The sequence below is a fragment of the Squalius cephalus genome (genome assembly GCF_949319135.1).
Source record: "Squalius cephalus genome assembly, chromosome: 23".
Classification (NCBI taxonomy): domain Eukaryota; kingdom Metazoa; phylum Chordata; class Actinopteri; order Cypriniformes; family Leuciscidae; genus Squalius; species Squalius cephalus.
In genome coordinates, this window is record NC_137144.1 from 26,562,405 (window position 1) to 26,578,678 (window position 16,274).

The 16,274-nt window shown below is 38.0% G+C and overlaps 2 protein-coding genes across 3 annotated transcripts in view; one reads left to right on the top strand and one right to left on the bottom strand.

Moving 5' to 3' along the window:
* avpr1aa (arginine vasopressin receptor 1Aa) overlaps positions 1-16,274 on the bottom strand; it is a 675,329-nt gene that overhangs the window by 298,895 nt on the left and 360,160 nt on the right. The window lies entirely within an intron of this gene.
* Positions 9,306-16,274, top strand: part of wnt7bb (wingless-type MMTV integration site family, member 7Bb) — a 35,535-nt gene continuing 28,566 nt past the window's right edge. Inside the window, exon 1 of one of the 2 annotated variants that reach the window (XM_079858964.1) lies at positions 9,306-9,910. In XM_079858964.1, coding sequence (XP_079715090.1) covers positions 9,831-9,910 — 80 coding nt within the window. In that variant the 5' untranslated portion in view covers positions 9,306-9,830. Of the gene's footprint in view, positions 9,911-12,093; positions 12,567-16,274 lie in introns of those variants that run through there. The other variant, XM_079858963.1, reaches the window with a different exon arrangement.

Sequence of the window (16,274 nt, forward strand, 5' to 3'; positions counted from 1 at the left end):
TCCATTACAGTAGCGTTCATTGTCAAAGGTGGTCGACGGCACAGCAAGCTGATGTAAGTGCTGCTTATTTTGCAACTAGAGAATAAACACTGGGTCACTTCATCTCTCTGATTTGTTTAAACGGTCTGCCACATAAATGTGTCTCCGCAAAATTAATATTAGGGTACGTTTACATGATAACGATGTGCTTAAAATAGAGAAGTTTTTCCTTTGAGTTTTCCGTGTACAGACGACACCATTGTAAGAACGATCCCCACTCACACGGATCTGAGAAAACGACTAAAAACGCTGTGTTCTGCTGCCAGGCCAGTAGATGGCGATGAAACACAATAGTCTGAACACGTAATACGCATGTGCATGACGTCATCGTTTTCAGAGATTCGCGTTTTTGTTGTTTACACTGAGACCGTTTACAAAAACTTGCACTTTGAAACTGTTTTTTTAGGCCCCCAAAACGCCGTTGTTGTTTAAACGAAAGGCCAAAACGCATAAAAAGTTTTTTTTACGTTTTTTGTTGAAAACGCTGTTGTGTATCTTCAATTACTGCACTGCATGCAAATATAACACGTCACGTTCACGTTCGAGTTCACGTCAATGAATACAACAGATTTGTGCTTCACTTTATTTATCATCAGCTAATTTCAAGACCAAAGAACACAATAGGAGAAAGAGCGGCATTAGCACCGGTAAGATCATGAAAAGATCAGGGGCCCTATTTTAACGATATGAAACGCAAGTATCAAACGCGAAACTCAAGTAACTTTGTGGGCGGGTCTCGGGCGCTGTTGCTATTATATCGGCGGGATAAATGACTCTTGCGCCCGAAGCAAATCTAAAATGGGTTGGTCTGAAGTAGCTTCATTACTCATAGGTGTGGTTTGGGCGTACCGTGAAATAAACCAATCAGAGCGACATCTCACATTCCCTTTAAGAGCAGGCGCGCTTGTTCCATGGCGGATTGCTATTATAACGGCGGATTTGCCAGACGCACACCAGGAGCGGTTCACAGCCGAGGAGACCGACGTTCTCGTCAGGGCCGTAAAACACAGAGAAGTGACATTGGGGATGGAGAAACACACCCAAATTAGCTTCGGTTAAACAGGCGTATAATAATTTGGGTAAATGTGTAAGCTAGATGTATGCCTATTTTTTCACATCTTCATGAACACAACAATGATTTCCCTCGTGTGTTAATATTGTTCCTTGTGATAATGTAGCCTATGATTTGCAAAAATGAAAACTGCTGCTTCTGTGTAGATGAGAGAAGCAAAGTGTATGCGCATTGTGCACACGCTACATTATGGCCAAGCATGCGCCCTTAAAATAGCATTTGAATAACATGCGCAACGCACCACTGACTTTAGACGAGGTTTCTCCTGGTCAGTGGCGGAAGTGTTTTCTGAAACTGCAAAATAGCACCAGGGAACGTTTGTGCCGGAACACGCCTCCTCTTTTCCCTGAACCGCCCCCGGGAGCGCAAGCTCATTCCCTAATTTACCGACGTGCGTCTGTGGAGGGAAAAGTCCGCTGTGCGCGGGTGCAAAATAGGAATGATACATGCGTCGTGTGTACAAAGTCAATTGCGCTGGGTGCAAGATAGGGCCCTAAATATGTAAATACCCTCTTTTTTTATAGAAATAAAAGTTCCCCTACGACCATTTTTCTGGTTGCCTTCACACTGCCAGTGGAAACGTTACTTGGTCATTTATGCCCTGCCGCTCTGGTTGTTGTGCGGGACTTTTATTTTGACACAGAATAAAATATTTTAAAAGATAATTGTGACTTTTATCTCACAATTGCGACATTTAACTCACAATTGAATTTATTTATTTATTTCTCAGAATTGGTAGATATAAAGTCAGAATTGCATGTTATAAAGTCAAAATTGTGAGATATAAACTCACAATCACATGCTATAAAGTCAGAATTGTGACATAAGCACACAATTGCGAGAAAAAAGTCAGAATTGCGAGTTTATTTCACACAATTCTGACTTTATAACTCACAATTCTGACTTTATAGCACGCAATTCTGATATAAAAAGTCAGAATTGTGAGATAAAAGTCTCAATTACCTTATTTATTTTTTATTCTGTGGCGGCAACAAGCGTCCATAGTAAACAGTGCTACTCACTCAAGCGACTTTCACCTGTTTTATATAGTCATTCATGCCTATGAGTTATGCAATGAATTTTAAAACTTAAAGTAAGTGGGTTGGTTCAGATCTCCAGCCCTAAATATGAGAATTATCAATAGTATTGCAGTTTTTATTATGATAGTTTGCTGTAGGAGGCCTGTAAGGGCTCGAGCCGTGGACAACCAGAGGCAAACCGAGACGCCTCTCTCGGGTTTGGCATCCCGAATAAATCTGTTTCCCTGTCCGGGAGAGGGGCTTCCAGCTGAACCAGCTCCTACACAAACACAACCTTGCCCACTGGCTGATTTTATTTAGCCCTTGGTCAAGAGTACTTAATAATATTTAAAGAGACAGAAAGACGTCGCTTCGCCAAAACAGAAAAAAGCTTAGTTAACTTCTCTGTACTCCAGGATTCCCAGAGAATGAGTGAAATGTAAGGAAGCAGACTCTATTGGGAGCGTTCAGCTGCTTATGACAAGCTCAGGAGGAGAGGGAGAATTACGTCAGGTTAGCGCTGATGGCGATCTAGTGGTCGAAAGCCGGAGAGTCTAGTTACCGGCAATGACAGACTTAAATACCCAGAACTCCAATATATGCGTGTTATTTTTCTGGCCTGTACTGGGATATTATGATGATGAACCCCATCACAGATATAAAGTACATTTATCATTTATCTACATTTAACAAAGTATCTGTTACACAGCAAAAAAATGCTTTTTTTTTGGTCTTGTCTAAACATTCTTAAATCAATATACATTTACTTGTGATGCTAAATGACCAAAGATATTACGTCTTGTTTTCTAAAAAAAATAAAAAAAATAAGTGAGAAAAATTACTTGTTTTCAGTTCTAGGTGTTTGATAGGGAATTGATAAACGTTTGCTAGGGTGTTGTAGATGGTTGCTAGGGTGTTGCTATATTGGTGCTGGGGTGTTCCAAGTAGTTGAATAGCTAGATGGTTGCTAGGGTGTTGCTATATTGGTGCTGGAGTGTTTCAAGTAGTTGAATTGCTAGATGGTTGCTAGATGGTTGCTAGGGTGTTGCTATATTGGTGCTGGAGTGTTTCAAGTAGTTGAATTGCTAGATGGTTGCTAGGGTGTTGCTATATTGGTGCTGGAGTGTTTCAAGTAGTTGAATTGCTAGATGGTTGCTAGGGTGTTGCTATATTGGTGCTGGGGTGTTCCAAGTAGTTGAATTGCTAGATGGTTGCTAGGGTGTTGCTATATTGGTGCTTGGGTGTTCCAAGCAGTTGAATTGCTAGATGGTTGCTAGGGTGTTGCTATATTGGTGCTGGGGTGTTCCAAGCAGTTGAATTGCTAGATGGTTGCTAGGGTGTTGCTATATTGATGCTGGGGTGTTTCAAGTAGTTGAATTGCTAGATGGTTGCTAGGGTGTTGCTATATTGGTGCTGGGGTGTTTCAAGTAGTTGAATTGCTAGATGGTTGCTAGGGTGTTGCTATATTGGTGCTGGGGTGTTCCAAGTAGTTGAATTGCAGATGGTTGCTAAGATGTTGCTATATTGGTGCTGTTAGTGTTCTAAGTAGCTGTTGCAGAATTGCTAGATGGTTGCTAGGGTGTTGCTATATTGGTGCTGGGGTGTTCTAATTAGCTGTTAAAGAATTGCTAGGTGGTTGCTAGGGTGTTGCTATATTAGTGCTGTGGTGTTCTAAGTAGCTGTTACAGAATTGCTAGATGGTTGCTAGGGTGTTGCTATATTGGTGCTGGGGTGTTTCAAGTAGTTGAATTGCTAGATGGTTGCTAGGGTGTTGCTATATTGGTGCTGTGGTGTTCCAAGTAGTTGAATTGCTAGATGGTTGCTAGGGTGTTGCTATATTGGTGCTGTGGTGTTCTAAGTAATTGAATTGCTAGATGGTTGCTAGGGTGTTGCTATATTGGTGCTGTATTTGATCGCTACAGTTTATATCCAAACTATAACCTTTTATCCCAGAACGTCTGTGATAATTTGAATGATTGTAAGACAGAAATAATGATACTGTGTGGCTTAAAAGACTTTATGTAAAGCTGTTTCATACCTAAACATGACAACTGCTCTCTAAAATTTAAATATCCCGGTGTGATTTTGTCAAAGGTTTAATAGACTCAAATTTGATTCGGGATTGCCATCTTTAAACGATTAATCGTGCAGCTAACATTAGAACAGGGTTAATACTATATGTGGTTTTGGTTCTCAACTAAATGTATTTTAATTTAGGAATGTTAAGATATTTGTACTGGAAACAAGACAAAAACAGAAGTAAGGATCTCATTCTAATAACAGTTGTTCGGTCACTGGTGAAGCATCTGTGTAATTGCAAAACAACCACGTTTGCGGCACATATACATGCTGAGGCTAACTGGAACAGTTAACCAGCCAAACCCTGACCTAATGACAGTCTGGTAAATCACCGTCTTTACTCCTCTGCTTTGCCCAAGTCAGTTGTGTCATCTGCCTGCGCTAGATACACATAAATTAACTCAAGACAAATGAAATGAGTCAAAGTGTGGTTTTCCACAGGACATTTGTGTAAACTCAGCTATTAGCGTTTACAGTAAATAGAGGTTGATCACTTCACTGACTCGCACGGTTTGGTATTCAGGAACATTGTTATTCATCTTGTCGTTTATTAGTGCTGTTTGTTACTCTAACAATGAGTACACTGTGCCTCATGTAATCTTACATCAGAATAAATTCCTCTCCCTCTATAACAGCGACTTCTCTTCTCTGATTACGAGGGCGGGGCAACCTGTCACTCACATGAGATCCACCAATAGCAAACCACAACCATCCAATCAATTTCCTATGGACAACATCAAGCCCCGCCCACATTTGTTCTGGTTCCAGAAGCGTTTCACTCGGATATACGTCACAACAGGGAGGAAAACACTAGTGCAACTTCCTTTTTCATGCTGACTTTAATACTTTGGCTTTGTTCAAAAACCTAGTTTTGCTGTCTACATAGGCAGTTACCTTCAAAGGGGCCGTTTACACAACACCGTCTTCAACTAAAAATGGACAACTTTTATTGGTTTTGGCCGTACATTTTTATGTTGCAAAGAATGTGATTCAAATTCTAATAATTAGGGATGCACGATATATCGGCCACCATATCGGTATCGGCCGATATATGTTATCAGCGATATATTAAAGCTGATAAATAATGTATTATTTCCTTCAGCTGAGACACTTCAGATGTGAACAGTTCACCATGATGGTTTTGAATTGCTTGAAATATGATTGGAATCACTTAAAAGAGGAAAATACTGTTAAATGCAACATGTGCAGCGCAATCTGTCATATCGGCTATATATAATTATAATGAGAACATTATAATTGTGTGTTTGGGTCATGGCTTTTAATGGTGAGGCTTTTGTTTTTGTACTCAGGCTCTCAAAAATGATATAAAAATTTGGGTTTGGATTTATCAGCCAATATATCGGTTATCGGCTTTCAATAGATTTATCGGTTATCGGTATCGGCCAAAATGTTCATATCGGTGAATCCCAAATAAAAATACAATATTGGGAAAACTGAATGAATTTGAGCGTGCTTTGAATTTCTACTCGCATTAAGGTTTTGGAACAGAGCCAATGCATCAGAGTAAGCGCTAGTTAACAGTGTTTAATAGCCGTTTATGTTGCATAGGGGAATTTCACATCTCGCAACAAGAGTTTATAACCTCCTGCGTTTCACTTTATAATACAATATCTTTAATAGCAACTCACAAAGCTACTGTAAGCTAAGCTAGCCATTCATGGAGAAGCAATTTGTGTGCATTCGACCTGTTTGTCTTCATATGACATCATCCTTTGTCCTTTTTGAAGTCCTTTTGGGAACGCATTCGACTCAAATAAAGCGCAAAACTGTCTGCACGCACACTAACATGTGGCGTGAAAATGCAGTGACGTGCCATCCTGACAATTGGATTTCATAAAAGCGTTGTCCTTTAAACATTTTAATGAAGCTAAATCAAAAAATTACGGCCATGGTGACAAACAAGACCATGGTTTTATGCGGACGCTTCAAACACCGCCTCGCCGCAACAATCACCCCCTGAGCGACTTTATATTGAGTTTCAATCCGTCAAGCGACCATCTGGTGTAACTGTGAGCTTGTTTTGAAGTGCGCTCTTAAAACTGTAAAAGAAGGGATGTCAAGGAACAAAGCATTGCTGTGGTTTGTTGGGTTTTCTCTGTCAACAAAAATGAACCATCTGAACAGATGAGTGACATACTAGTGCCATTAACAGGAAGTACTGGAGAATCATTACTTCATAAGTGTGTGTGTGTGTGTGTGTCCATCTGTGTGCCGCCACGTTTACATTTGTAGGCCTCGGTTTTTGTCTCACAATCTCTCAATTGTTTCAGATTCAATGGAGAGCAAATGGAGACTTTTGCTCAAGTCAGATGTTTCTCCTCATTTAACATCAGCTGGACGGTTGCTAGACAGTGGGTCAGTGGTTTATGTTCAATGATATATTAATATGCAAGTACTATTTACTTCTAAAGCCGTTTTTTGGTCTAATTCTATGCTGCACACATCAGTAATATCTTTATTTGAATGGTTTTATATACACCATTGCAATTCATTTCATTGCATTTTTTTATTAAAAAAAGTTAATTTTATGTTGCCACGGCAAAAATGATTTTCTTAAAGGGATAGTTCACCTTAAAATGAAAATTAAGTCATTCAATTCAATAATTTACTTTATTTACAATCTATTTACTTTATTAAATCAGATCTTCAATTAAATAATTTACTCACCCTGGTGTTGTTCTAATGCCGTGTGAACTTCTTTCTTTTATGGACCCCAAAAGGAGAATTTTGAATGTCAGAAAACATGCCGTGTATTTCTGTTCTGGGGGTTTATGATAGGGTTTGGTGAAAAACAAACCAATATTTAATGTATTATTTAACAACATTTTGCAGTCTAGCACAGAAGACCAATGACCAAGGTCAAAAATGTTGTTAAATAATACATAAAATTATGGTTTTGATTTTCACCAAACCCTATCGTAAACCCCCAGAACACTTGGAATCACTGAAATCATCATTCTGTGATACTTTTGCGTCTTTTTTAAGCTGGTCTCTGTTCACTGCCATTAAAAAATTATATTAAAACTCATCTTTGATCACCAAAATGGCATATTTAAAGTTTTTTCCTTGAATAAAAATGATTCATGCCTTAAATATCTTGAATCTAAATCGACAACCTTGCCTCATTTAGTATACGCGGTTCTATGAATATGCAAATGAGCCCTGCCTCCACTCACTCACTCACTCAGAGGATCACACGTTGATCTGATTGGTTACAAGGTAGTTTGTGACGTCAGAAACACCAGCGATTTCAAAGCGTGTTTTTGAGACTGTCTTTGGTTCACTGCAGTTTTAAGGAGCAAATACTCAGCAATGGTGTTGACTTATGAATTTACACATGCAATGAGGCATGCTATTTTTTTATATTTATATTTATTTCATTATCTTTATCGTTATAGTTATCCTCCTTGGTATGAACAGGCCTTTACTCAGTATTCTTGTCTTGTTTTCATGTACAAATATCTAAACATTCTTAAATCAAGATACTTTTTCGGGCTGTAAAATGCAGTAAAATGTAAAATGCAGTAAAATATTAAGTCTTGTTTTCTGAAAAATATATTAAAATGAAGTAACTTTACGCTTAAAAAGAAAACATGAAAAAGAAAATCCATTTTTCTGACCCCACTGGCAGATATTTATTCTTGTTTTAAGCATAAACTCACTTAAATTTGATCAATTATTTTAGAAAACAATACTTAAGTAAAGTTTGCTTCTTAAGTAAATGTATCTAGATTTAAGAACGTTTAAATATTTATACTGAAAAACAAGACGAAAATACAGAGGAAGAAAATAATTTCTGTTCTTTAAAAGTATTTTAAGGCTTATTTCTTAACATTGATTTTATTTAAAATAGCGCCCTCAAAGAAAACTCTGCATGACTAGAAATTCACAGCTTTGCTGGAATTACTGCATTACCGCTAGTCATACATCTTAAAAATTACTATTAACTGGTTCAATTGTTGGTTATCAGGAGTTGTAGGCATGCCAGCTGGAATGAACCATGGACAGGCTCTGCCATACCGCACGCACACACACACACACACACACACACACACACACACACACACACACACACACACACACACACACACACACACACACACACACAATACCACCCAAAACCAGTATGAACACATGTAGAATTGAAAATTTCTTGTGTTGCCCCAGCAACGTTTTTCTACTAAGAACACTGGGTATTAATTATAAGCTTTAAGGTATTAGTTTCTCAGAATATGCTTATTAAATGTACTCCATATAATCCAGTGAAATCATATGTGTAATCCTGGGCGGTTGCAGTGAGATGTTTGCTCTTTACCACAAGGGGGAGTGTTGTTTTCTCATTGCATTGAATCTCTTGCTGAACCTGTACAGAAACCGCATGATAGTTGACTTCAACATAGATATGAACTTAGCTTTTATATATATATTAGCTTTTATGTAGTTCACTTATCTAGAATGCAACTGCTGATATATTAAATCTCTAACTGCTTGAGTTATTAAGTTGTATAAATATGCATCTTTTTAATCTCTTATCAGATTCTTATAAGCAGATTTGGTGTGGTTTTTTTTGTCTCTGATTTGATTTCCTTGGAACACATAAAAACATGCATAATTCAATCAACTCAGTTGTTGATGTACAGTAAGATTACAGAGCTATAAAATGAATGCCTTTTGAAGACTTTTTGATCTTGAGAACATTGTTGAGATCTCTTCTGAAGCTCTCGAGGAGACACATTTCTTTGCTGCCCATTAAACCTACAATGATTGCGATATTAAATATCTTATGGGAATGCATCCATAAAATCAACAACTGGTTCAAATGCATCGCTTAACATAATGTTTGCACCCACAAAATATGTTTTATGGAGGCACACAGCGTTCTAATCTGTTACAAAACCAACCTCTGCTTCAAATGCATCGCTTAACATAATGTTTGCACCCACTAAGTATCTCTGAATGTGTAAAGGGACCGAATCAAGAAAGAAAATCTAGTTCCCGCCTCCCCCGAGTCATGAAATATCAACCGTGAAACGTATGCATGGAATGATCACTTGATTGTGCAATAGACTTACAGCCAATTTCATTATGAAAAGAGAGGGTTGAGCCACGAAACCTTTCATTTGCGGTCTGTGGAGCCAAAGCACGTGTTTCACGCTCTCATCTGTGAGTGTAAAGCTGAAGAGGCGTGGATAAAGCTTGAGTTACCTGCCCTAGACTTTCACCTGCGGAGAAATGGAAAGAATTTAACAAACCAGCAGCAGTCGATGAGCCTGGAACATAAAACCGTCGGCATTCCACCAGAGAGAGAGGGAGAGAGAGAGAGAGAGAGAGAGAGAGAGGAGGAACTTGACGCTCACGGCAGGTTCACCTGAAAACATTCAATTCGCTCCTCCTTGAAAACACAGCGTTTGTAAAACCCTCAATCTTGCTTTCAAACCCGAGAACGGGACGGCAAAGCATCCTCGATCTGAACCCTGACTATGGCTCTCAGATTTCTAACTTTACAGGGAATCAGAAAGCCCCGTCGGAGAGACCGAAACAGTGTGTTTGCCTGCGCAGGTGGAACGGAGTGGCCGATGTGAGGTGGATTTCTGCACTGAATGGACATCATGGTCAGACCCCTACGCTTGTGGATCTTTAACGTGCTCCTGTGTTTCGGCCTCATTTATTCTAGACTCGGGTGAGTGGAGGAGATGCATTATGTATATGCACTTTAAACGCAATGCAAACATGTAAAGTGCTTCTTCTGGAACATGATGTTTACATTTGGGTAGTTGATGCATTACGTCAAAATCAACAGCATGAATTTAAGTTCAGATTAAAGCACTTTCTTTGAATCTATTCTGCCTTCACTCTTTTGAAATGGTCCCGCGATATGATTAAAAATACAAATATGAGATCATAAAGATGCATTAGCAACAACAAAAAAAAAAAAGCTGTATATAGAGTTTTTGGTGAATTATTGCATGTCACTCTTAAAGAACTTGTCCACTTAGCTCAAGCATTTTATGGCAGCTATCTGATTTTTAATGGGAGAAAGTAAATATTATGCAATTTAATGCATATATTTATGCATTTCGCTTTAAAACACTAACAAATGTGACATTTTGGATCACATTTGTTGAATAAAATCATGGAGAAATAACTTTTTTGTTGTTGTGTTGTGTTCTGCACTTTGAATATATAAGTTTGCATTGCAATTATTGCCATTATAAACACATGTATGTACTAAAATTGATTTCAGATCTGTACACCTGCTGCAGTTTTGAAAGATTGAGGGGTTTAAGGTCGTCGTGTGAGTGAATATGATCTTTACAGCTATTTTTCACCATGTTTGCAGGAAGATTCATCTGTGGTTTACTCTCTTTCTCTTGCTTTCACCTCTATACCCTCAGTAATAACAGCATGCCGAGTTGTATTTCCACATTCCTTCACCCTCTAGTTTTGCAAGACCTCACCTGAATTCTTTAGGGATTTGTTCGTATTCCAACAGAGGGTCGCCTGTCATCTAGTCTATTCATCATTTACTTTTTATATTTAACTCTTTGCTCTCGTTTATTTAGTTTGTGCTGTGCATTTGACACACGCACTGCCATTTGAGAAACTATACTCTCGGCAATGCGAAATGTAATTAGTATATCACATCTAGATCTGCGTCTGCCTTTCTGCATGCACAAACAGATGAAGGATCATAGTTTTATCCATCTTTTGAAGTGGAAATCCATTCATGCCGCTGTTATTTACCCAAAACAGGCGATTATATACAGCTTACGGTAACTTATAAAATAGAAAATCTCTTTTTTCTCCTCATTTTTGGCCTCTTGCAAGCACGTTTGTCATTATGTCAAAGCTCTGAGATTAATCATGCAATCTTTAGAAGACAGAAGATTGCTCCCAAGACCTCATATGACTGAAAGCATGCCTTGAGATCTTCCGATAATGTGGGGTCTCGTCAGGTCAAACCTGTTTTGTCACCCCTGAGGCTTGATATCTGTCACTATACCCCCTTCACCCTCTTTCTCCAACATGACATATAGGCTACAGCACATGCAGGTACAAGCATAGCATTTCACTCAGCGCATTAATAAAGCTGGCCTACAGATTTATAGCTTGTCTTTGGACTAGTGTAGGCTATATGTTAACTTCTACTCGTTTTTTTTTCTTCTAAAAAGGTTTTGTCTTCACGGCTAGTTTCCTAGTTAAAGATCTCAAGTCAAAATAGGAATGCGATGAGCTCGTAATCACGACTTCACAAGTGGGAAGTAAGAAATTTCCGAGCACGTGAAGGCAGCACTAGCGATTCAATTAGCCGAAGTACCTATAAACAACAACAACAACAAAGGTTTAGTAGGTACTACAAAAAAACGGTTCTGCTGTTGCTACAAGACATAATCTAGTGGAAAAGTAAACAAAGTTAAAAGTAATCTCAGAATGTTCTGTCAATTCAAAGATTCTAACAGAAAACTCGAGATTCTATCGCTATGGTGACTTCCGCGGCGAATTCAATTTCCTAGGCTACATATTTATTTGCATAAAAGTAAGATGGTTGAGTGAACACAAAAAAAGATGAGTGAGGGATATTTAGTAGCCTACACGAACACAAGTCACGTCGCCAAATAGATAAGCAACCGCTATGGACAGAATACGTATTTGTTTATCACATTTTATTAACTTAGAAAGTCTTCTAAATTGCGTTTGGATAGTAGCCTAGGCCTATGAGGCGCGCTAAAATTACAATTTGGTTTGCGCGAGACTAGACGAAACCCAACACATTTCGCGCTAAAAACTACAACGCAGCTTTGGAAGAATTCGTACAAAGTCTGTGCAATAAATACATTAGAGACTTTTGTGATAATATTTAAACCTTTAAGTTACGCTGTGCTTGCTTTAGGGAGCCTCGGTTACCTCTCCAGCGGGCACGGGCGCGATGTCAGTCAGTGTGGCCCCTAGTGGCCCCTTTATCCAAAAGTGGGCGGATGGTGGTGTGATGGTGCCGTCCTCTGCCCAATGGCAGACCGGAGTCTCCGGAGAGGAGAGAGCCACTTCTGTTTCCATCCCCGAATCCCCCCAAAACCATCAGCCCGCTCCGACAGAACGAACTGCGCGATGACACAGCGCGTCTCCTTCGCACACACACGCGTCTGGGAGTTACGCGCCGCGTAAAGGAAGCTCCGTTACCGAACATCACGGGAACTAAACGCGTTTGTTTCTCTCAGCCCGTCAGAAAAGCGTCCGTTCGCTCCATATGTCACCATGATCCTCTTCTCATCGCGCAGTGTGCTTCTGTCTGTCTACTATCCGCAGATCTTCCTCATCCTCACCAGCGGGAGCTACCTGTAAGTTTACTAACCTCGAAATCTGTCTATTTCACGTTCATACAAAACCAGGCGAAAGTTTGGGCACATTTGACTGTTTCTAAAGATGGCAGAGATGTTTTAAAAGGGGTTTACAGACATATATACTGCAAGCTTATTTACAAAACTAACATTTAAATGCATGTTTTGAGTTGTATTAGTTGGACAGTTGATGGAAAACCACTTAACAAGTGTTTAGCATGAATGGGATCTCCTGTAAAACTGTTTTAAAACGCATCCCTCACAAAATCCCAAAGGAACGTAGACTTTAAACGGAAAGCTTTATAGTTACTGCAAGATTTTGTGGCAATTCCCATGTGTACAGGATTCCATTTGGAATTTGGAACTTAATGGTAAATTCAGTTGTAATCAAATAAGATCCCATTGGATGAATCCTCATCTGAAGAAAAAAAAAAAAACACACATTTTTTATCCATTTCTTATTTGAGTCTTATTGCATTGAATACAGGACAGATACATTTAGGGTAGTTTTCATTTGTGTGATATATGTTGGTCACTACATCATTCCCAGACTTTATTTTAGCATGTTACTATTATACTATAATGTTAATAGTCACAACAGAGAACAAGTTGACACGTCCAAACCTTTGACTGACTGTGTACAATGATGGATTAATAAAACATTAACATTTAGTATTGATCTATAGGGAGACTTCTGTGTCGGGAGGGGTTTTTCTTGAATGAACTCGTGATAGATTGAGTAAATATGGTAGTTAATATTTAGATAAGCTTAATAAATGATGTCATGATGGTGTTGAGAAGCTCCACTTGTGCTCATGCGTTCAAATGCAAGATTCGGTTTAATTTGACTGTATTTTGATGGATAGTTTGATCTCTTGATAAGTTCATGATGCTACAATGTAAATAATGTTGGATTTTTAGGTGACCTCGAAATGTGCATCATCTAAGTTCACAGGTTTTACTCAAGTCATGCAGATTGTTTAATATGACTAGGGTACAATACATTTTTAGAGTCAGGATAGATAGAAATACCTCCTTTTTATTTGTTACAGTGTTGAAGAGGATGTTAAAGTGCAGATCTGGTCCTGGTTGGGAAATGTAAGTGTTGTTCAGTGTTGAAGTTGAATGGGAGAGAATTTCATTTGGCCACTGAGTGGCAGAGAAGTTCAGTAAGATTCATATATAAAGTGTGTGTGTGTTCAATTATGAGTTACTTTGGTTTTACAGACAGACGGTTTCTCAGTTGAACCTTCACCTGCTGTAAACAGCACCAGGATCAATGTTACACCATTGCATGCAAATGCTATATTAATGAAGTATGGGGGCTAGTTGTCACACAGTTCATGTTTATTTCTGTTTTGTCACAAACCTCAAAAGTCTTTGACTACAAACAAGCATTAAACATAACATCTGTTATTGCTGGGGCAAGTTGTCACACCATAAGGGGTTTTCCAGTCATATTAAAAGCTATTTAAAGACCTTTCAGCATAATGCAAACAGTAAATGAGGATGAAAAATGATGAAACAGCAAAAATGTAGAAGTAAACATACATGCATTTGGCCAACACATGTATTATTAATTAGCACATTGAAAAAAATGCATGTGACAACTTGCTCAAAAAAAAAGTTTTTGTGGGTTTATTGTGTTAAACATACTGGAATTTTACTTTGGCAGACAGAATTCAGAAAAGTGTGAATTCTAAAAAGTTAACAGACAACACAAAGCATTGTTAGAGAAAACAAGTGTTTGTGTAATTGGACTTTTAAATGTAAAGCTTTATAGTTACTGAGATAAAGCCCTTATGATAACTGCCATGTGTGACATCTAGTCCCAGTCTCCCCTATATTTACATGGAGCTCCGCAAAATAATTAGTGTTACTTCTGTAAAAAAGTAATGTGAACATTGATCTCATCCTCGTGAGCTTCTGACAGCGTTTGCATTTGCTCTTTAAGCTGCTCTGTGAAAATCATTTTTCTGGAGACCCCAAACTCAATTTTTAAAATAGATGTGGCTTTTTGTTGCCATTTAAGCGGGTAAGTCTATGTATAGCGTTGGTTTGCACATCACGAACGACACCATTGTTTGCTTTTACATTTTAAACCCTCTTTATTCGGCACAGTGCAAATTCGATACATTTTGTGGAATTAATGGCTTTTAAAGGGAGGTTAAAAAGGAAGTACGTGGCTTTCGCTAATAGTTATGGGCATGTTTGAGTTTTTTTTGGGAAGAAAACGCATCAGGGAATCTCTCACAGGGTGAATCTACTTCATCTGAATGCTTTTTAATAGTTTTATGAGGAAAATTTGGTGTGGGAAAAGTAAAAACAAAAAAAAGGTTGCATACTTAAATGCAAAATAAAACATTGCACTGCAAAAAAATTGTTTTTTCCTAGTATTTTTGTCTTGGTTTCCAGTACAAATATCTAAACATTCTTAAATCAAGATATTTTTACTTGCGATGCTAAAAAATGGCATAACATATTTAATCTTGGTTTCATAAAAATGTAGCTGAAAATAGAGTCAGAAAAATAAAAAAATTCCCTTTGAATTAAGTTATAATTTTTCTCTTTTTTCTCTTGTTTTCAGCAAAAACTCACTTAATTTTGATACGTTTCTTAATACAAGACTTAATATCTTAAGAAATTTTGCTTCTCAAGTAAATGTATCTTGATTTAAAAATGTGTAGATATTTGTACTGGAAAAGTAGGAACAACTTTTTTTTTTTTGAGAGAGAGAGTTACTTATAGTTTCCAGATTTCAGACATGGAGCATTTGTAGTGTAAAAATAAAGATATTACAATTTATTTTTAAACAAATCCCCATAATTCACCCTCCTAAAATCATAGCAGCATAACACTTTAATCTCAGATAAAAACAACAACTTATCTTCTGAAAAATATCAATTCACTCTGTCCCATTATTAGTATGAAAGATCCTTTGCTATTCCGAAAGAGACGTAGTTTTAATAAACTGCCGTTTTAGACGTATAACTAAGCCCATAAAAGTCCCATTTCCATTTTTTGGAGATGTAGTCTGAGGTTTGAGAGTTTTCTGGTGCCAGTTCATCCATGTTGGTAGTTTAGAGTTTGTTTTAGCAGGATTTGTTTTAAGTAGAATGGACTGGGTGATAGCTGGAGCCAAGCGCACAGGGAACATTTATTTTCTTGTGTTTAAAAGTAGAGTGCATTTACTCATCCTGGGGATTATTTATTCCTCATTTACCAGGAAATCCTACTCATGTTTGAAATCTTCCTGGTGAGACAGAACTGATTTATTTAGTCATATTTTAAATGGACCACAATTAAACTTACATTTGGGGCTATATTTAAGTGTAGGGTCACTTGGTAAAAAAACACGGTTATTTTCAGATGGGAAAATACATTGCGTGTTTTGTCGGAGTTAAAACATCCTGCGTTACCTGTGTGGTCAGAAAACATGAGGACTTGTTAAGAAACCGTTAAACATGCAGCTAGCAGGTTGTGATTTGTATTTTAAGAGGTTGAGGTTGATGTGCATCTTAATAGTTTTTCTTAAACACTCATTTTCCTCATTACAGAGCTATAAAGTTAAGGAGAAAGTGAATGTTTAAAAGCTCAGATCATTTGATTTGGGAAGTGTGATGAGAAGTGTTTGAGTTTCTGTGTTTTGATTGCAGACTTTGGTATCTTGGCACGGTTTGAGACATTGTTGAGATTTACTATTATGAG